Below are 22584 nucleotides of genomic sequence, written 5' to 3'. Positions count from 1 at the left end.
ATTCCCGGGCCGAATTGCAGGAACGACCCTGCCTTCTTCCGGATGCGCCGGTTGCACCCTGGAGAACTGCCTCCTAGTTGTGTCGAGTTGGAAAAATGTTTTCACCACATGAAAATATCCCAACACTGTATAAAAAGACAGTTAGAAATTAACACTACTTGGGATAAATCTACGCAAATGATAAGTGCCACACGTGTGGCATGAAGCACTTCGGTCATGATATTTTTTGCAACTAAAATTGTCATTAAAAAAGAAAGAACAAAAAAAATTAAAACTTTCCATCCAAAAAGGAAGTTGTCATACTTGACAACTAAAGTTATCATCTTCGCGTCACTAAAATTGCCATAAAAAACGTTCGAACTTGTCATATGTTCATGTCAACGTGTGGCACTTATTAGGATCCTAAATCTAGGACCCCAATAGCTGGCGACGGTTTGTTAGCTAGGATGACATTTGCGACCCCCTGAATGGAATTTTATATGTATTGGGTGAGGCAAGATTGGTATTTTAAACTGCCATGGCAGTTGTTTCATTTTGTGAGGAGGCTTTGGCAAATAAAATGCAGCCGTCAGATCTGGATAGGTCTATTGTGAGGACGTTTGTTAGGATTGAACTTCTGGTGTGAATGTCCGCCAATATTATTACGGTAAACCTTTTGGTCCGCATGCCAAATTCTTTGTTTTCGAGTCAAGAATTTTGACTAATTTTTTGTAGCATCGTCACAATGAATAAAACAGTAGGAAAATCACATTAATTAGGATAAAGCTACGAAAAATGATTTGAATCGGTGTGATGATCGTCTGCTCGACACGTAGCCCGTGGGGCCACATGTGACTTTATCACATCTTCATTTCTCTAGAAATATCTCCGTCTCCTTTCTTTTCTTCCATTATCCATAGTGGCGCTTCTCACATCTCTTGTCTCCCTTCCTTCCCCGATCCAAATCACGACACTTTAGCAGTCAGAACTCGCCATGTTGCACCATCATGCTGCAAGCACGCCCTCTCTCGCCTCCCCCTCCCGTCTCCTTCTCATGCCTCCAGATCATGACGTGTATCAGTAGCCAGTAGTCGATGACCCACACAGTTGTTGCAAGCGCCCAAGGCGTTGATGTGGGTGCGCTGCTGCAAAGATCTCGCGAATCTATGTACCGCAGGGGATCTCATCTCCTTCCTCGCCAGTGGTCATTTAGACAAGAACGGCGTAGGCATAACGATAGGAAGTTCAGAAGAGTATGTGTTTACGTTCTTTTTGGCAACTAATGCATGTTCCCTGGGTGGGAGGAGTGACGTTAACAGTTGGGGGTGAATCCTTCAGCCTTCACACGGCTCGAAAGGGGGGCAATCATGGGTTTTATCGTCAGGCGACGCTAGACGCCTAGCATCACCTTGGAGTTATCGTTCTACACGCCAGAATTTATGTTTACACTGTTTTTATTGGTTCGGGTGAACTACCAGATAAGTTATGGCGATCTATCACTGTACATTCTTACGGGAATATTTGATAATCTTTGTTGCACTGCAAGTGATCAATTCATCGATTGCTGCAGCTAGGTTAAACCTGCCAGCCGCGAGAATTTCTCAAACATCTAGAGTCGAAATAGACGACCACTCTACGGTATCCACACATAGTGAAGTAGTTGCCAGGAAACACTTTGTCATTCTGGACAAGAGATCGCCAAGAGAATTAGTAGTTAAGTGTGTGGTCCTACAGGTTCGTTTATACGCGGACATGACCCGGTACACCTTCGAGTTAATAACTAAAAGCAAGATCTGGACACCCATGTTAATTTGCGCACCTATACGAAGATTTTTATCGAGTGAACATTTTGTTTCCGCATATACTTCCCTTTGCTTTGTGATATATTTACAAAACCCGAGGCGAGACTTTTATCGATACAACACCAAGTTATCCTCGCTCCTCGTTTGGTTTCGTTTTCTTGTTTCCATATTTAGTATCCACATGCTCATTATCATGCTTGTGTCTGGTCGGACGATGATGCATACTGTACTACCGAGTGTGCCTAGCGAGTACCTCCATCGTCAGAGGAGCAAATCTCAGTCTTGAATCATCAAGAATCTTGACATGCTTTTTGGGTTTGCCCGTAAGCTGTTTGCTAGCCTCAAAGTAACTAATCAGTATGAAGGCTTACGATATTCTCATGGTCTAAGGACGTAAGTAATGTTAACACATAATATGATAATATCGACAACTAAGTGACGATTCCTCGTAGTATAACACAAGTATTCGGTTTGTCCAACACCATTGTTCAACCAACAACGTGTTTTCACTACTGTTGGCATCCTTGTTACTTTAACAATGCCCATGATCAGTAAAACAAGATAGTATGCAATACATGAGCTAGTCTTGGAGCCAATACTAGGGATCTATCTGGTGTATGTTTTCACATATGCAACAGAGTTTACGGCTAGCTCTCTCATTCAAGAATCATTGCAATTATATCATAGAAATACAACAATAATTAAAAAGGAAATAAATAATACTTTACTATTTTTCCAGGGCATATTTTCAACACGCTCACCACGTGGCAATCAAACACGCATCTCAAAGCAAACTCAAAGGATAGGAACATTGACCTAAATAGATCTAAAGGCCCGGGAAATTGACCTAACTTAATTGTTTTTCGTAGATGCATGTGGTCTAGAAAACCTTGTAAAACGTAAGGGCGCCCATCTGCCAAAATCGAGCAAGTGCCTCATACACCTGATGATTCAGAGAAACAAAAGACTATATGTGTTATCAAAATAAATTTGAATGTCTTGGTTGACTTGATTCAATGTTTACAATGCTTTGTATAAGAATGTCATGTAAATTTATATGGTGTTGTTTCTCCGACCCTTCCAAATTATTTTCCACAATAAAGAATCAAGCTCATCTGGTGCATGTACTTTTATCCAAGAAATATCATGTACTTCGATAAATTGATTCAAAATGAGTGTAAGAAATAATTTATAGTGGGTGTGAAAAATCCCATGGAAATTTGTTGTAAAAATGCATCTCATATGAATCTTGGTCGTGGCACTCTTTTGATTAAAGCTTCCAAGATACTTCCTCTTAAATTTTTATGGATTCATTCAGTTCAAATCATTCTTAAATGCAAAGTAGTCGCTCCGACGATGAATTATGTGTGGGCTAGAGGTGGAGCCCATGGATACCTAGGTTGACATCCGATTTGTTGCCCGTCTTTGACCCTCATGCATTCATGTCATCACTCGCCTCCCAAATCAGTGTTTATGTGCAGTTTTTATTATTATTCTATGGTAACACAGACATTTCGCTAGTTATCATTAATGTTGAATTCTTTTAAGTTGGTACTTGTTGTACATGTATCCTAAATTGATATTATTTTATTACATGCATTGCAATATTGTATTTGTGCAATTATGGTTAATCTATGTTGCATTGGTAGGTGGCCGAAGTTGGTAGTAAATGTGATTGTTTAATTGCATACGAGTCCTGCTATGCACACGACAGAAATCGCACGATCCACGCACGATGCTGAAATCTAGCCGCACATGCATATGAATGAAAAAGGCATCGGCCACTGGATTCATCCGTCGTGCAAAGGTCGTGCAGTCGTGCGTGGAGTAGTTCCGATTGCATACCATGGTCTCAGATTTTGCATGGTACTCCCTCCGTAAACAAATAGAAGCTAGTGATCTAAATGCTTTTATGTTTTTTTTACAAAGGGAGTAATTCGTTTGCATATTTAGTTTTTTGTACCTATAATCTGTCATGCTGCATCAATGTACAAGTTTATATTACTACTCTCATATGTCACATGTGAGGTCTTTCTTATAGATTAATATTATGCCAACTTATTTCATGACTTTAAGCTCCGACGCATGGTCCACAAAGTCAAATGTTTTCACAACTCTCGAACGTTGATGCAATTTCGAGTCAACCGCCCTCGAAGACATCTTGGTGAATTTCCCTCTTTTTCTGCCGCACCAATATATGTGTCCCCGCACCAGTAGGTCATGCTTTTCAAAGTTTTTGGTTCAACCATGGTTAATGGTGTCCTACCTGGGCAATGTCCTCGATGCCTCGATCAATGTGGCATTCGATCCTCGCAACACTTTGTCAGGGCTAGTTAAAACAAAGCGGTAAGTATAATTTTTCTAACAAAAGTGGTAAGTGCGTAAATTTAACAACATGAAAAACATAATTATTACTTGGAAGGAACCGGATGCGTAAACGCTCTTATATTTCTTTACGGAGAGAGTGTGCAGTAAAGAAAATGGTTAGGGCAAAGGGAGTAAAGCCATCCGAAAAACACAGATATTACGAGGGAGAAAAGTGCAATCTACAAGGGCGTAACTGCAAAATGCCCGCCCGCCTTCCCCCACCGTTCACCGCCCACGATTCCTTCCAAGGAAATCCTCCACCTGTCCATGCCCCCGCACCGCCGAGCGCCTCCTCGCCCCCTTCCCCGGCCACGCATCCGGTTCCCCTCCGATGGACGCCGACGACCCCGCCGCCACGCCCTCCGCACCGCCCACCTCCGAATCCGACTTCTTCGACGTCTCCGATGCCCTCCCCACTCCCCCTCCCCCTCCCTCACCCCACACCCCGTCCTCCTCCACCCTCCGCCGCCGCCCGCGCCGCGCCAAAATCCTGACGCAGCCCGACGACCCCGTCTCCCCCTCGGCCTCCGCCGCGTCCACCGTCACCGCGGTCGATGAGCCCGACAAGGACAAGGCCATGCCCGATTCCGATTCCAACGTCACCGTCTCCGTCTCCGTCACCGCGGCCGATGAGCCCGACAAGGGCAAGGACACGGGCAAGGCCAAGCCCGATTCCGGTTCCGATTCCGATTCCTCCGAGGCCACCAGCGCGCCCCGTTCTCCCCCTCCCCTCGAGGAGGAGGTGGACCAGAAGGACGCGGAGCCGGCGGCCCCCGAGGCGAATGTGGACGAGAAGGATTCGGAGCCGGCAGCCCCCGAGGCGAATGTGGACGAGAAGGATTCGGAGCCGCCGGCCCCCGAGGCGGAGGTGGACGAGAAGGGTGCGGAGTCGGCGGCCCCCGAGGCGGAGGTGGACGAGAAGGATGCGGAGTCGGCGGTCCCCGAGGAGGAAGTGGACGAGAAGGATGCGGAGTCAGAGGCCGCGGCGCCGGATTACAGGCCGATGGCGACGGCGCCGCCGGCCTTCCTCGAGTCCTTCGCCGTGTTCGTCATCAAAGCCGTGGTGTTCCAGGTCAGCGCGCTCGTCGCCTGCCTCACGTTCCCCTTCCGGCTGCTGCAATGGTGGTTCCTCTTCGTGACCGACCCGCTCGGCTCGGCGCAGCGGGCGAGGGATTGGGCTCTCGGGGTGGCGGGGCAGGCCACCGGCGCCGTGGGCGCGTGGCTCGGAGCGGGGGACGGGGTTCCGCGCGTGGTGGCGAGGCTGCTCTGGGGGGCGCTCTGGGCCATGTACGTCTGCGTGCTTCTGTGCATGATGCTCGCTATGGCGTTCACGGCAGGGGGGGTCTTGGTGGGGAAAGTGGTGGAGGAGCCCGTTCAGGTGACAGAGAACCTGAATTTCGATTACACCAAGCCGAGCCCTGTGGCATTTGTGCCGGTGGGGCGGTTGGTGCCGCCGCAACAGCGGATGCAGCTCGAGGTGTTGCTGACGCTGCCTGAGTCGGATTACAACAGGAGGCTTGGGGTTTTCCAGGTACCTTTCTTGCTGGTCCTTGTCAAAGTAGTTTGACATGATAATTTCCTTGAAAAATGCCTTAGCTATCAAGGGAACAGAGTATACCGCATTGAAGTGTGGCTAAATGAACTGATGGTTACAAATTAGATTCCTGCCCATTTATGTCTTTCATCATGTAACTTTGGACAATACATGATAAATAAGAAGTTATTAACTGCAACTCTGTTGTGCATTGAGATGTCAGCAATAATTTTGATTAGGAAAGGCTACCAAGCTTAGAAGGCATAGTTCTGAATTTGAAGAAATTTATTGTATATGTGATATAAATTGATGGTCCGAGAATTAGTTTGTAGTTGCTGTTCTTTACTGTGCTTACTTGTAAAGCTGTGTGATAAGGAGGTTGGGCCAACATTGTTTTGTAAAGTTGAACAAAGCTAGATAAGTTCTGTTATCCAATTGTTTTGCTCTCACATTTCACATCATATGTTCAGGAACACAATAATGCATCTGTATGTAACTTGATTATGAAAAGAACAGCTAGCCAAACATCCAAATATTTATAAGCGGCTCAACGGAATGAGATATATAATCCATGACAACGTCAAATGGATATGAGACTAGAAAGTAGATTGTTGACATGCAAAACCAGGCCGGATAGGTCAATTAGTGAATCTAAAACATGTTTGGTGGGATAGATGCAGTGCATGCGGTGTCAGGCAGCCTATGTTATTTGTTCGACTAAGCTATGAAGTCATTACATTTTCTCAAAGATCTAACAAAACATGCTACAACTGAGTATGCCTGTGCATATGGCTTTCAACCAGATACAGCCATATGCATATCAATAAGAGAGTTAAGTCAACTTGCTGTTTCTTGCTCCACGGTTCATTTTCATGATGAAATGTCCTTCTTTCCAACTGAATGTGCCATACTTTTGAAGGATGTGAAAGCATTATATACCCAATTCATGTTTTCTTCAAACTTATGAGTTTAGAATTCATAGTATGTATGCATACGCAATATAGATCGTTCCTGTCACAGAGCTATCAGTGTATAACTGTATCTGTCCAAAATTATATGCACAACATTTGTTACACTCAGTACTAGTTAGCACTAATATCCTCTCCATCTGATTTTGCCTTCTTCCTCTGAGTTCAGGTGAGGGCAGAGCTTCTATCTGCAGATGGGAAAGTGGTCACGGCTTCGAGTCAACCATGCATGCTAAAGTTCAAGAGCGTCCACATGCATTTCATAGAAACCTTTTTCCAAAGTGTTTCTCTTTTGTCCGGCTATTCATCTGAATCTCAGGTTATCAAACTAAAAATGACGGGCATTAAGGAGGCTTTCAAGCCAATAACAGGAGTAAGGATAGTGCTCGAGCAACGAGCCGAGTTTGCAACTGGTGCAGGCATCCCAGAGATCTATGACGCGTCGATAAAGCTGGAGGCCGAGCTCCCTCTGCTCAAGAGAGTACTCTGGCACTGGAGATGGACCATGTTTGTGTGGAGCAGCATGGCGGTCTTTGTTTTCGAACTGTTGCTCGCCGTCGTTTGTTGTAGACCCTGTATATTTCCCAGAAGTTGAGGAAATGCGGTGTAGCTCCTGAGGGTAACTCATGTAATGTACACTTGAAAATAAATGTACAAGGGGGTGCCACTGTGTCATGATAGACTGACTGCTTACTAACCATGCTGATGATGCTACATATGCCCTCTTTCGCCATCTCTGTCGTGGAGCTTGCCATTCTCTGAGTAGGCAAGTTAAATCTTGCTCTTCTCATTTTGTTTCTGTGGTTGCTGCTATATCCGTAAGGATGAGCTACTTATGTTACTGCATAGTACTAACAGATGTAATATGATGCAATGATGCCAGAAGCCAAATACCTTCTGTGGTTGGTAGCATGAAGATCCTTCCAGGCCAAGTTATGCCCCTTGTTTTCTTCACCGTCAACATCACCAAAGTGCTGGAATTTTTGTCATCGGGCGCTGCTGTGCACAATGCATAGTCGTGGTTTTCAGATAAGCTGCTTTGAGCTTCTTCTTTCAGAAAAGCTGTGATATTTTTGTTCTGGTTTTGTCAATGGTAAATTTTTGGTAACAGATTGAACCATTATGACCTTGTTTCGGTGCTAGCTCCCCAGGATGAACAGTGGACATAAAAAAAAAATCTGTTTTTTCTTTTCTTTGCATCAAAGATGAACAAGTTTTCTAAAGGAGTGCAAAATTCGCGGCGGTTGGGCATTGGAGGAGCTCTGGACAAAAGGAACAATCGGTGATTTGAGAAAGGTTAAAAATTCTTGATTTTGGAGCAACGATTTTCATTTTTCTGTCCCGAGCTCCCCCGATGTCAAATCGCCAAGAAATTTGCACGCCATTAGAAAACTTTTTCATCTTTGATGTGTATTTTGTTTACTTTTTTTTTTTGCTTTTACTGTTCACCCAGAAGCAATATGTGCTCGTATCAGCTATGGATTACCGGTTGAACCACTCCTAACTCCTAAGCCAGCCTTATTTCTTTAGATTTTGGTAAGAAGTGCAAAGCAACCTGTGGCTGGATGGTTAGGAGGACAGTGGTATTCTCGACCCACTAGGGTTCAATTCCTGATGCTCGCATGTTTCAGGATTTATTTCACAAATTTGAAGAAAGTTGATGAAATAAAAAAAGAAAACAAAAAAGAAAGAAAAAATAATAGAAAAAACGGCCATATATAGAACAAAAAAACCAAGAAAAGAAAAACCATACAGGAAACATAACACCTTTTTTAACCTTACATTTGTCACAAACAAGAGAAAAAGAAGTAAGATTGCACAACAAAATATGCTCACAGTGTTTAGCGCCGTCGGGCGTCGGCACTGAACATGGAGGGCTGGAGTTCGAATCTCCCACAACACAGTCCTATATCTTTTGAAGGTTAGAAAGAATATAAAAATGAATGGGCCAGCCCAGGATTGCGCGCCGGGTTAGAGGGTGTGCCAAGTTGCAAAAGACACTCTAACAGACGTTTAGGGCGTCAAATAGGAGTTGGGCTGGAGATTTGGCCCAAGCCCCCCTACCGCTACCACTACAGTATGTTTGTCTGTCAACCAAGTAATCTATTTCACTTGCCTCAAAACAAGTAATTTGTTTCATAGTATTTGCTAAAAAAAGCAATCTATTTCTCAACGCCATCTTGCCTCTCCACCATACGGAGATAAAAGTGAATTGTTGGTTGCACATACGGAGTACATGGCAAACCATAGAATTGTTGGCTGCCAGGCCATTTTCTCCCTTGTCCATCTAACTTATACAGAAAAACTAGGGCACTGAGATAAAAGTGAATTTACATACCCCTAGGGGTCTTAATTACCACTGATTAGCTTTCAATTTGCTTCTGGCCATCAAATTAAATGTGAATAACCCGCCCCCTCTCTTTGAAACAAGGGGCACCACCAGCGACGGAGCCAAAAATTTACTCCTTGGTATTCATTCTAAAAGAAAATTGCACAATAGTAGTCCAGTAAATTGCATAGGTCTTAGAGGATACTAGCAATGCCCGCGCGGCGGCACGCCGCGCCCTGTCGATACGTCATGTGTATATGTATATATGTATATGTTATTTTTATTTCTTGTGATGAAACATAAGTCTTTTATGAGCATATGTTTGGAGTCACAAAAAAGCAAGACATGCACATGAACAATTTGGAAACGATATATTTATTATCAGCATGAGTGCTACATCTTGCAAGATGGAAATTACACATTGGCAAAATTTTCAAGCAACGCTGGACACATTACATCTATTTATAGCTTATATCCTTCTTGTGAACCCTCCCGCGGAATTGGCACATGCGATAAAATGATAGAGAACCTTTACAAATTGTTTCATGCGACCTATGGGTGCTTAGAAGCAGTGTATCCAACAATGATTTTGAACAAATAAAAGAGGCATCAATATGATATGCATTTAGTTTAGAATTGACCACAGTTGTTCTATCAATAAACTGCAAAATTGCTCATTCAAGCATATTTACCCTCTTTGCCCTCCCATATATTCTATTATTTTGTGATGTTACATAATGATGTTCGTGGCATGTTTCATGTAAGATTTCTTATGCAAAGTTGCATTTGTTAAAATAGTAAATCAAATAGTGTCATGTTGATTGCTATCAAGAACGAAAGGCAAATATATCAAAGAATAAACTAATACTTAGCATCGTCAACACTGTTAATCAAAATGGATACTTCTTAAATTTAGACAACACTTTGTAAAATCCAAATGTGTAACTATTTAAAATGCGGCTTTCGAAAATGACAATGATATTAAACTGAAAATCAACTTGTGAAACTGATTAGTTGGAAATGTGTAACTATTTATTTCAAATGAGTGAAACATGTTATTTAAAAATATGAAATTAAAATAGATGTGATTTTTATGAAACAAGCCAGTGAAAAGTGGGTTCTGAAAATGAAAATAATATGTAACTGAAATGTTAACTTATGAAAGTGATTATTTAAAAATGTGTAATAGTTTATTTCAAAAGAGAGAAATATTTTATTCCAAAAATGTGGAATTGAAATAGATATCATTTTTAAGAAACAAGCTTATGAAAAGTGAAATGTGGGTTCTGAAAATGAAAACAATATGAAACCGTAATGTCAACTTACGAAACTGATTATTTTTTAAATGTCCAACTATTTATTTCATAAGAGTGAATTTTTTCCCAAAAATGTGATATTGAAATAGATATGATTTATGTGACATATGTTTCATGAATTTTAAACCTATTTAAAATGTATCCAAAATCGGTCTTGTTTTAAAGGTCTTTGCGACATGAGTTGAAATATATATAAATTTTTGGAATCAAAATTTTGGTTACGAGATATGGATGATTTAAGTTACTAAAGGTGAAATAAATGAATGAAGCTAAACTACTATTAAAAGAGCAAACTTAAATTCTGTCAAAGTCACACAACAAACTGTACACGGGATAACCACAACCTTTCGATTAACTTAACTTAAACACATTCTACCGTCAATATTAGGTCTATGGTCTGCCATTTAGATGAACGCGTCAGATCAAATGTTCTGCCGCCGCCCGTGGTCTGCCAATCGTCCAAGTGCTCCGCCTCCCCAGGATCCACGCGGCCCCACCTGCAAAACCGTGATTCGTGGATCGATTCCGCCCACCCTTTTTTCTCTAGCCCAGATCGAGAAGGACGCATCCTGCGACACTACAGTAACGTCGGCGCCCTCCACGGTGTTCGCCGCGGACGAGACGATACCGGCGCGGCGCTTCTTCAGGTTGTGGCAGCCAGCGGCCATCGCCGGCACAGAGGCGCCGTGCGCCATCATGGTGGTGCCGGCCCACTGGGTGACCGAATCTCCGGCCGTCAGCGTCATCCGCGGCAACAACGACACCATCTACAACTTCCCAAGTCCATGTACCAGGTTCGTGAGTTCGCCCGTGCGCCCCTCTCGCTTCTATGTACCAGGACCATTGTATGGATTCAGCGTTCGATTCCAATAGCCGCGGATTGCGTCGTTGTCTGGGTTTGGTTGCGAGTTGTTGATCGTTGGGGATTGGATTGGATGGCGCAATACTACAGGGTAAGCATTACTGGGCAACAAACTGTCCGTGCAAAAAATGGTTCGTCGTTTCCTAATTTTTTCTGATTTTTGTTGCCCATGGTACTTAGGCCATCAGCCATCTACAATGTCGGCGCCCTCAATGGCGTCCGCCGTGACTTGCTGGTCTCCATGCGCTTCAGTGCCGTCCAGCCATGATGTCTTAGGAGTATGCGACGGCGGGGCACGACGGGCTTATGTGTCCAATTAATGATTCCTTCACCTATTTCTGACAGCATTAAGGTTGAGTTTTGTCAAGTCATTTCTTTCATATATGCAATGGTTTGAGAGAAGGAAGTACGAGATTAATCTTTTGATCTTTGCAATATACATCTTTTATACAGGGTCCCAGTGTCGATGCTTTACAAAATGAAAGAACTATGTACAAATTCCCTCTGATGCTTAATTGGTTACTTGTTTCTCTCATTTTCCTTTGTATTTTGAACAAGTAAAATACTCTTGGGTCTATGAGAAGAACATCAACTTCTATTTAAGTTTCAGGTGGTGCCGCCGCCCTTTCTCTGCCTGCTACGGACTAGCCCCTCTGCGTCACCCTGCTGACTCCTTGCGTGCAACCGACGGGCTAGGTAACTCGCCTTATTCCTCATCTCTTCCTTTCCCTCCCTTCCTCTTGCTTCTCTCTGCCATCTAGATTAGCCCTTGGATATGGACGATTTCATGTTCTCCATTGTCGTTGTTGCTATAATACAGTATGATTTATTACAGCTTGTTTGAATGGGTGAGAAGAGGAGTGATGAACTGTTTCGTAGGCATTCATGTATGTTTAAGTTTCATTATCATCTGAAGTATAAACTTGCTTCAAACGGTCAATTTACATTCCTGCCACAAAATTTCTCTGCGGCTGTGGTTGTATTGGAAACATCTTATTCTAAAAGGTAAATGTTTTCACGCCAAATATCTATGGTTTGTTTTGTTCGGATAAGTGATGCAATCAGTAGCACTGTTGTCTTTCATACAATTTATACTCTAAATATTCTTATTTACCTCCAAGACTGTAGCCCACAAACTAAAAAGTAAATGCTTATTCCTCTCTGTCCAGGATACTATTGTGAGATGGTCTGATACATAAAAGACGGCCTCAAGCCCCTCTAAGGAAGCATCCAGTCTCGCCGTTCTACCAATTTCGCCGGAAAAACGATCTACTAACTTTGCCGGAGCGCCGACTGCCTGTGCTCCACCTGAGGTACGCCGAACAGCCAAGCCACGAGTAGCCTTGAAGTAGCAAGCTGTTATGTTTGAAAATTAATTTAAAAAAACATGTGTTCTGGCTTTATTACTTTGCCATGATCTTTTACTGTGTGCCTGCAACCGTAGCGCCCATCGGCATTACCTTGCCATATACGGACAGTCTGCTGAGTAATTCAGAGCAAGAAAGTTATTTTACTGGAAAAAGTACATCCAGTATGAAACCCGGGAAATTAAATTGAAATCTGTCTGCAACAGTTAGGATTGTAGTATACAAGTTTACAGATGAATATATCAAGTCTACTATGAACTAAAAGAGAGCAGGTTTGACAAAAAACACAATTCAGGGTCACACGCTTCAGGCTCACACTTGCAAATGGTTGTAGAAGTGACCTACTACTTGAAAGTTAATGAAGCTTTATTACTTTTCTGCACATTGGTAACTTCACTTTTCAGAATAGAGGTGTATCATCCACTACTCATGGGCATACGTATTCTTCCTTCTACTGATGTTGCCCTGCCCATTAAATTGTCTTTTCTGAGCATTGCGGCCGTGCTCCATGAATCAGATACTACTATCGGCTATTGTAGTGATGTACTGTTCATCTACTACGCCTACAAAAGCGTGAAGTGCAGATCTTATACTGATTTGGTAAAGTTAAACCATAAAATGCTTGACCAATATCGTAAGCACGACTGTGAATTCTAACATGGAGTAGAGTTAATAGGGTATTTGAGGGAAAATAATCTTAAGATTAGCAAGGTGACAAGTGTTGGGGAGTATTATCAGTGAACATACAGTAGATAGCTAGATTAGTTGGTTGTGTCTTCCATCCATTTTTTTGTAAACCGCCAACATAGGCTCACTCTGCACCAAGCAGATGGTAGTTCTAGCTGAGGAGGATACAAAAAGAAAAACAACCAAACAGAATTAAGCACCAAGAATTTTACCACAGTTTTATTTGCTTTTACACAACAAGTTTATCATTTAGCATTTCTCATTCATTCGCCCTTAAAATGTATCCTTGGATTGTTGAACTTATAGGCATTAAATTCATGATTGAAGGAGTGTCTCATGGCTTAATAGTCATTTAGGCACGTGGAATTTTTAGGAGTGAAGTCAGGAGAATAGGGCCATGGGGGCGTGGTCAGTGGTGCAGTGGATCCCGACCCTTGCCTGTGGGGGGCTCCGTTTTTAGATGTGTTTTCGAGTTTTGTTAGGGTTTATGTCTTGTTTAGGAAGGCGAGACGGCGGCGGCTCCCTGAATATGGAATAAGGTTCTCCCCGCCTAGCCCCCGTCCCGGTGGTGCACCTAGCACCGTCGGTGGGCGTGTGGAGGTGTGTCTCCGGCGGATCTGCTTGTGGTGGATTTCCTTGGATCTGTTTGTCGTTCGTCTACGTTCGTGTCTTCAGGTTGGATCCTTCTGATCTACGTAACTCTTTATCGGCGGTGGTTGCTGTTCTGCTGCGATGGTCCTATGGGGGCTTAGCACGACGACTACTCGACTGTCTACTACAACAAGTTTTGCCCAGCTCCGGTTAGGGAGGGGCGATGACGGCGGCGTGCCTTCCGCTCGCTTCAGTGCTTGTAGTTGTCGCTAGGTGGATGTAAATTTTATTATTTCTGATGTTTGTTGTACTGTCATGATTGAAGATGAATAGATCGGATGTTTTCTCGCTAAAAAGAGAATCCAGATAATGAAGCAAATAACTTGGTTAGAAGGTAAATTCATGATCACCAATGCCTAGCTATTTTTTGATCTTACTACTATAAAGGATGCAAGTGTAATGTGTAGGTTCAGAGAGCATCCCTGTCCATGAACAATACTTTACATTTCTGAATATCCCTAGCTTTATTTTCATTATGCTGATCATCATTATATTTTGTTGGTGCACCATTATATTTTGTTTATTTTACTGATCTATTTTTTTCTAAGATGAATGCTGATTGTTTTCACATGATGATCCGTGCGTTGCACGTGCATGCTTACTAGTTAGTTTGAAAGAGAGAAGAGAGAGAATGGCAGCACATGCAAGCAAACCCTGAACCATTGGGCTAAAAGGTGGCTCTGGTGGGACCTCGCGTACCGTATTAACATATTTGATATCTGTGTATTCACAAAGCAAAATGACTAGCTTTTTATTTTGCATAGTGCTGCACTAATCTTTAGACGGGAAGAGCGGCTAGCGATCTGCCGCTAGGTGCCGGAACCACTCAATTTTCTGCTTCGAAGCCGTTCCGCGTGGTCCACTCATTTTCAGGGAAGAATATGGGTGAATATGCCGTTCCTGGAACCGGTGGGTTCCTATTCTGCGACGAACCAAGCGCGTCCGTGGGGATGGGTCCGGCCCATTATGTTTCATCCGGTGACAAAAACCAAGCACACCCTTATACTTATTAAAATTTGGGACCCATATCACACAGGCAGTAGAATGAATGACAACGGAGGTCGGACTTAATTTTGAGTTCCATCGTGTAACTAATTAAATTCCTATAAACATCCCCATAAAGAATACAGTTTTTGTTCATCCATGATACATACATCAATCGCATCGAATTACATTCTCTGGATTAGGGTTTGCAAAATAACGACATATGCAAAGGCGCATCACATACACAGTCCATCTACTCCATGGCCTTGTAGCACGTCATTTGCAGATTAGAGATTTTGCTTAGAAGCAGCTTCTCTAAGGCGCATATGCAACCCATCAAATCCACCGCCTTGTACCCCGTCACCTCCTCCAGCAGATTCTGGCTCAACGGCACGCCGAGCATCTGCGTGGCGAGGAACAGCGCCGATGCAGCCATGGCGGACGGCAGGATCCGTCCAACGAACCCGAAAAACCCCAACGTCAGGTTGACCAACCGAAGCGCGAGGGACCTCACCAAGAGCTCGTCTTCCCGCTGGAAGAACCTCGTGAAGTGCTCGACGAAGGTGTACGCGGTCGGGCCGTCCATGGCGCAGCCGAGATCCATGAAGAGCTCCCACTCCATCTCCTCCACCACGTGCACGGTGGTCCCGAGGAACGCCTCGACGACTTCGGCGTCGAGCCTCCGACCGCTGGCGAACTGCTCGTGCTTGGCGGCTAGGGAGACGGCAGCGGCGGCCACGAGTTGGAGCGCCTCGTCGTGGGCCGGAACGGGGCGCACGGACAGGAAGCGGTCGAGGTAGGCGACGGCGCGGCAGAGCGTGCCCTCCGGGAGGCCGCCGAGGTGGCGGGCGAAGGCGTCCATCCAGAGCACGAGCTCGGCGCGCATGGACGGGCTCAGGTGGCCCTGCTGCATCTTGGACATGTAGTCGGCGTCAGGGTGCTCCCTGGGCTCCCTCTCCTTGGCCCGGAGGTCCGCGTCGACGTCGGGCTCGTAGGGATCCGCGCACTTGAGCCCCGGGTTTTCTCGCCGGGCGCCCATGACCCAAGAGACAGGATGAACGGCCGGGACGTCGGCTTGTCGCAGGTTGTTCATCGGCTGGAGCAGCATTGGCCACACGCAGCGAGGGCTGGGCTGCCGGCGACCGGGGAGATGGCAGTCGATACGTGGAAGGAGAGTTGTCTGTCAGCAGCCGACGAAAGAGAAGCGGGGCTTTGGCGATCGCATTGCGCCAGGTATATATAGATGGGATACGGGTGCTCTGACCGGGTTTGACACCCATTTAGTTTCGGAATTAAGGTACCGACTCGGACCTGCACTATTTCAATTTTTTTTTTGAAAAATCACCCGGGGGGGGGGGGGGGGGGGGGGGTCGCTGCTGCACTATTTCAAGTTTTTTGTTCTTAATTTGAGGTCGCAATGATCTCCTCCAGTTGGTACTGGCTGTTTTCTTGTAAGTCGACGGTGTTGAGAGTAAGTTCCCTCAGCTCTGGCAAACCTTCAAAGCCCGGGGGTAGCAGCGGGATGGTGCAGAAGAAGAAAAGGAGGGAGGTGAGCCGGCTGCAGGTGAAGACGGAGGAGGGGATGGTCAGGAAGCCGGAGATGTCGAGGATGCCAACACCTCCGCGGGAGAGGACGAGGAGCCAGTCGTGGATGCGGCCTTTGTAGGGCTCCTCAATGTAGGCGCGGAAGCGCCGGATGCGGCCGGGGCAGCGGAGGAGGATGCTAGCTGTCGACGGCCCCAAGATTGTGATGAGCACCGAAATCAAGGTCGAGCCATGGAAGGGCCTCCCATCGGCGTCTCCAGGCGCGGGAGAGCGCCGACGTGCGGACGGCGTCGCGGGGCCCGACGCGGTTGAGGATGTCGGCGAGGACGTCCGTTGGCAGGGAGATCAGGGCGTCCGCCTCCACCACGGCGGCATCAACCACCCTACGGGGCCTGTAAGAGCGGCGCCGCGGAGGCATCTCTCCGGCGACCCACAGTGCCGTGGGAGAGCTGGGCGAGCGGGAGGTTGGGGGGCGGCGGGGTCAGCGCGGCATGCGTAATAATTGCGAGTGAATAAAAGAAATTTGACGGGAAAAGCCTCTTGGCGTCGTTGAATATATTTTTGCAAAATAAAAGCAGGTGGATCACAGCCCCCAAAACTGACAAATTTGAAACACAAGAACCTCCAGCTAACTTCTGCGCCATTTCATTCGCTTTCCTCGAACAATGTTGAATCTGGATCGACCAAACAATGTTGAATCGTGTAAAAATGGAAAGAAGTGCATATTTCAACTCCGAACACACACTCTATAGTCTAACTAGAAAAACGTCCGTGCGTTGCAACAGGGTCACATTAACTTTAAGAGTTCAATATTAGTTATGTTAATATTACATTTAATATTCTCACACATATTAAGTGACATTGACGACATTTTTTATCATCAAATTCTCACACACACTCTCTCTTCCTTCCTCTTCCTCACTCTCTCCCCCCTTTCCTCTCTCTCTAACACACACATATTCATCTTATTGGGTACGGAATCATAATCCATCTATTTCACGCGCACGCGCTAGTGCATAACAATATGGATTATGTGTATTATATTCGCCACCACAACTTATATTTCCCCGAGCCGCGTCGCTACAGAGCCGAGCTCCCGCCCGACCACCTCGCCGGCATCGAAGGGGAATGGATAAGGGTGACGCCCTGCCTCCCCTGCCCCCCATGGCCTCACTCCTCGACGCCCCCTCCCAGATCTACTTCTCCTCCTCGCTCGCTCGATCCCGTCGATCTGGACGAAGTCAGACGCCACGACCACCATGACCGACCCCGTCCACACAGCCACTGCTCTCCCTGCAGGCTAGGAGCTTGTCGAGGAGCTCCGAACTCCTCCGCTACTTCGTCTGCGCCAACGAGATCAAGTCCAGCACCCCCGCATCGACGTCGCTGCCGTCTTCCTCAACCTTCGGCCACCGTAACATTGCCGTTCGATCTGCGCCGCCCCGAGCTCCCCTGTCTTCCCCTAGGGTGCCATTGACACCGCCGTGATGTCCTCTTGCCTTTCCCATGTTTCCCCTCTCGTTTGCTCTCGTTAGGTATTTCGCCGTGGCCGAGAACCGCCACTACACCACGGTCAAGGTTCGGCGACACATCAATCTGTTGGCATAGGGTACCTTTGCCGACACATAGCTTGTCGCTAACACATATGCTGATAAAAGAGAAAACAGTCGGAGGACTTGCTGTGGGGAAAGGCATCGCCGACAGAAGTTCACTTGCCGACACTTTTTCAGACAGTATACACCCTACCTACGCCGACAGTTCGCTTGTGGACATACACCCTATGTACCCCGACAGATGGTTTGTGGGCATACATCCTAGGTACGCCGACAGTTCAGGTGTGCACTTACACCCTACTTTTGTCGACACATATGCTGTTCTTCTAGGTATGTCTCTATCCCGACACATATTCTGTTTGGATATATTTGAACCTTTGCCGACACTTATGCTGTCTATATAAGTATATATTTTGGCCAACACATAGTCTGTACGTCTAGGTATGTATGTTTGCTGACACTTTTCATGCCTAGCTAGCTAGTAGCCATGGCCGACAGTTGCTCTGCAAGAATTTGTTTACCAACAGATAACTTGTTGGTAAGTGAAGCACAACCAAACCAATAATTTCACATATATACTGAAATGCAATCGATAAACAACATCAACATGGACACATTGGACAACAATGATTATAGGTTCAGAAACAGACACATACTGACATAGGTTCACAAACTGACATATACTGACATAGGTGTTGGAAATATGCCCTAGAGGCAATAATAAAAGCATTATTATTATATTTCTTTGTTTATGATAATTGTCTTTATTCATGCTATAACTGTATTATCCGGAAATCGTAATACACGTGTGAATACATAGACCATAATATGTCCCTGGTAAGCCTCTAGTTGACTAGCTCGTTGATCAACAGATAGTCATGGTTTCCTGGCTATGGACATTGGATGTCATTGATAACGGGATCACATCATTAGGAGAATGATGTGATGGACAAGACCCAATCCTAAGCATAGCACAAAGATCTTGTAGTTCGTTTGCTAGAGCTTTTCCAATGTCAAGTATCTTTTCCTTTGACCATGAGATCGTGTAACTCCCGGATACCGTAGGAGTGCTTTGGGTGTATCAAACGTCACAACGTAACTGGGTGACTATAAAGGTGCATTACAGGTATCTCCGAAAGTGTCTGTTGGGTTGACACGGATCGAGACTGGGATTTGTCACTCCATATAACGGAGAGGTATCACTGGGCCCACTCAGTAATGCATCATCATTATGAGCTCAAGGTGACCAAGTGGTTGATCACGGGATCATGCATTACGGTACGAGTAAAGTGACTTGCCGGTAACGAGATTGAACAAGGTATTGGGATACCGACGATCGAGTCTCGGGCAAGTAACATACCGATTGACAAAGGGAATTGTATACGGGGTTGATTAATCCTCGACATCGTGGTTCATCCGATGAGATCATCGTGGAGCATGTGGGAGCCATCATGGGTATCCAGACCCCGCTGTTGGTTATTGACCGGAGAGTCGTCTCGGTCATGTCTGCTTGTCTCCCGAACCCGTAGGGTCTACACACTTAAGGTTCGGTGACGCTAGGGTTATGAAGATATGTATATGCAGTAATCCGAATGTTGTTCGGAGTCCCGGATGAGATCCCGGACGTCACGAGGAGTTCCGGAATGGTCCGGAGGTAAAGAATTATATATAGGAAGTGCTGTTTCGGCCATCGGGACAAGTTTCGGGGTTATCGGTATTGTACCGGGACCACCGGAGGGGTCCCGGGGGCCCACCGGGTGGGGCCACCTGTCCCGGGGGGCCACATGGGCTGTAGGGGGTGCGCCTTGGCCTTCATGGGCCAAGGGCACCAGCCCTACTAGGCCCATGCGCCTAGGGTTTCCACCACGGAGGAGTCCAAGTGGTGGAAGGCACCCCGAGGTGCCTTGGGGGGGAGGGAAACCTCCCCTGGCCGCCGCACCTAGGAGATTGGATCTCCTAGGCTGCGCACCACCCCCCCTTGGCCCTCCTATATATAGTGGGGGAGAGGAGGGATTTCAGACCTCAGCCTTTGGTGCTTCCTCTCTCCCTGTTACGTCTCTCTCTCGTAGTATAGGCGAAGCCCTGCTACTGTGACGCCCTGCATCCACCACCACGCCGTCGTGTTGCTGGATCTTCATCAACCTCTCTTCCCCCCTTGCTGGATCAAGAAAGGAGGAGACGTCATCCGTTCTGTACGTGTGTTGAACGCGGAGGCACCGTCCGTTCGGTGCTTGATCATCGGTGATTTGAATCACGTCGTGTTCGACTACATCATCCCCGTTCTTTGAACGCTTCCGCTCGCGATCTACAAGGTACGTAGATGCATCTAATCACTCGTTGCTAGATGAACTCCTAGATGGATCTTGGTGAAACGAGTAGGAAATTTTTTTGTTTTCTGCAACGTTCCCCAACAGTGGCATCATGAGCTAGGTCTATGCGTAGTTCTCTTGCACGAGTAGAACAAAAAGTAGTTGTGGGCGTTGATTTTGTTCAATATGCTTGCCGTTACTAGTCTTATCTTGATTCGGCGGCATCGTGGGATGAAGCGGCCCGGACCGACCTTACACGTACTCTTACGTGAGACAGGTTCCACCGACTGACATGCACTAGTTGCATAAGGTGGCTAGCGGGTGTCTGTCTCTCCTACTTTAGTCGGATCGGATTCGATGAAAAGGGTCCTTATGAAGGGTAAATAGCAATTGGCATATCACGTTGTGGTCATTGCGTAGGTAAGAAACGTTCTTGCTAGAAACCCATAGCAGCCACGTAAAACATGCAAACAACAATTAGAGGACGTCTAACTTGTTTTTGCAGGGTATGCTATGTGATGTGATATGGCCAAAAGGATGTGATGAATGATATATGTGATGTATGAGATTGATCATGTTCTTGTACAAGGAATCACGACTTACATGTCGATGAGTATGACGATCTACAAGGATGATCATGGAGCCCCAAGATGGAGATCAAAGGAGCTATGTGATATTGGCCATATCATGTCACTATTATTATTTGATTACATGTGATGTTTATCATGTTTTGCATCTTGTTTACTTAAAACGACGGTAGTAAATAAGATGATCCCTTACAACAATTTCAAGAAGTGTTCTCCCCTAACTGTGCACCGTTGCTACAGTTCGTCGCTTCGAAGCACCACGTGTTAATCGGGTGTGATAGATCCTTTCGTTCACATACAACGGGTGTAAGAAGTTTTACACATGCAAAAAACACTTAGGGTTAACTTGACGAGCCTAAGCATGTGAAGACATGGCCTCGGAACACAGAGACCGAAAGGTCGAACACGAATCGTATGGAAGATACGATCAACATGGAGATGTTCACCGACGATGACTAGTCCGTCTCACGTGTTAATCGGACACGGCTTAGTTGACTCGGATCGTGTAACACTTAGATGACTAGAGGGATGTCTAATCTGAGTGGGAGTTCATTAATAATTTGATTAGATGAACTTAATTATCATGAACTTAGTCTAAAATCTTTACAATATGTCCTGTAGATCAAATGGCCAACGTTGTATTCAATTTCAACGCGTTCCTAGAGAAAACCAAGCTGAAAGACGATGGTAGCAACTATACGGACTGGGTCTGGAACCTGAGGATCATCCTCATAGCTGCCAAGAAAGATTATGTCCTACAAGCACCGCTAGGTGATCCACCCGTCCCACAGAACCAAGACGCTATGAACGCTTGGCAGACACGTACTGATGACTACTCCCTCGTTCAGTGCGGCATGCTTTACAGCTTAGAACCGGGGCTCCAAAAGCGTTTTGAGAGACATGGAGCATATGAGATGTTCGAAGAGCTAAAAATGGTTTTTCAAGCTCATGCCCGGATCGAGAGATATGAAGTCTTCGATAAGTTCTTTAGCTGTAAGATGGAGGAAAATAGTTCTGTCAGTGAGCACATACTCACTATGTCTGGGTTGCATAACCGCTTGACTCAGCTGGGAGTTAATCTCCCGGATGACGCGGTCATTGACAGAATCCTCTAGTCGCTTCCACCAAGCTACAAGAGCTTTGTGATGAACTTCAATATGCAGGGGATGGTAAAGACCATTCCTGAAGTATTTGCAATGCTGAAATCAGCAGAGGTGGAAGTCAAGAAGGAACATCAAGTGTTGATGATGAATAAAACCACTAAGTTCAAAAAGGGCAAGGGTAAAAAGAACTTCAAGAAGGACGGCAAGGAAGTTGCTGCGCCCGGCAAGCAAGCTGTCGGGAAGAAGTCAAAGAATGGACCCAAGCCTGAGACAGAGTGCTTTTATTGCAAAGGGAAGGGTCACTGGAAGCGGAACTGCCCCAAATACTTAGCGGATAAGAAGGCCGGCAACACCAAAGGTATATTTGATATACATGTGATTGATGTGTACCTTACTAGTACTCGTAGTAACTCCTGGGTATTTGATACCGGTGCCGTTGCTCATATTTGTAACTCACCGCAGGAGCTGCGGAATAAAGGAAAACTGGAAAAGGACGAGGTGACGATGCGCGTCGGGAATGGTTCCAAGGTTGATGTGATCGCCGTCGACACGCTACCTCTACATTTACCTACGGGATTAGTGATAAACCTCAATAATTGTTATTTAGTGCCTATATTGAGCATGAACATTGTATCAGGATC

At 45.6% G+C, this 22584-nt stretch overlaps 3 protein-coding genes across 3 annotated transcripts; 1 reads left to right on the top strand and 2 right to left on the bottom strand.

Moving 5' to 3' along the window:
• Nucleotides 1-4376: 4376 nt before the first annotated feature.
• Nucleotides 4377-7330, top strand: LOC125510122 (seipin-2). Its single transcript, XM_048675213.2, has 2 exons — nucleotides 4377-5679; nucleotides 6820-7330. Exons 1-2 carry the CDS (start codon nucleotides 4480-4482, stop codon nucleotides 7243-7245), a joined length of 1626 nt encoding a protein of 541 aa, XP_048531170.2. The 5' UTR covers nucleotides 4377-4479; the 3' UTR covers nucleotides 7246-7330.
• Nucleotides 7331-15099: 7769 nt separating this feature from the next.
• LOC125507233 (putative cyclin-F1-1) lies at nucleotides 15100-15954 on the bottom strand. Its single transcript, XM_048671882.1, has one exon. It carries the CDS (start codon nucleotides 15952-15954, stop codon nucleotides 15100-15102), a length of 855 nt encoding a protein of 284 aa, XP_048527839.1.
• A 293-nt stretch (nucleotides 15955-16247) lies between these two features.
• LOC147972387 (F-box/FBD/LRR-repeat protein At1g13570-like) lies at nucleotides 16248-16809 on the bottom strand. The gene is made up of 2 exons (XM_087524315.1): nucleotides 16605-16809; nucleotides 16248-16573 (listed from the first exon to the last, which is right to left on the bottom strand). The coding sequence occupies exons 1-2, from the start codon at nucleotides 16807-16809 to the stop codon at nucleotides 16248-16250; spliced, it is 531 nt and encodes a 176-aa protein (XP_087380441.1).
• Nucleotides 16810-22584: the final 5775 nt, after the last annotated feature.

Source organism: Triticum urartu, chromosome 5A (genome assembly GCF_056163025.1).
Source record: "Triticum urartu cultivar PI428250 chromosome 5A, HENAU_Tu73, whole genome shotgun sequence".
Classification (NCBI taxonomy): Eukaryota; Viridiplantae; Streptophyta; class Magnoliopsida; order Poales; family Poaceae; genus Triticum; species Triticum urartu.
The sequence above is the reverse complement of the archived record's forward strand: the minus strand, read 5'-3'. Positions and strand labels throughout refer to the sequence as shown.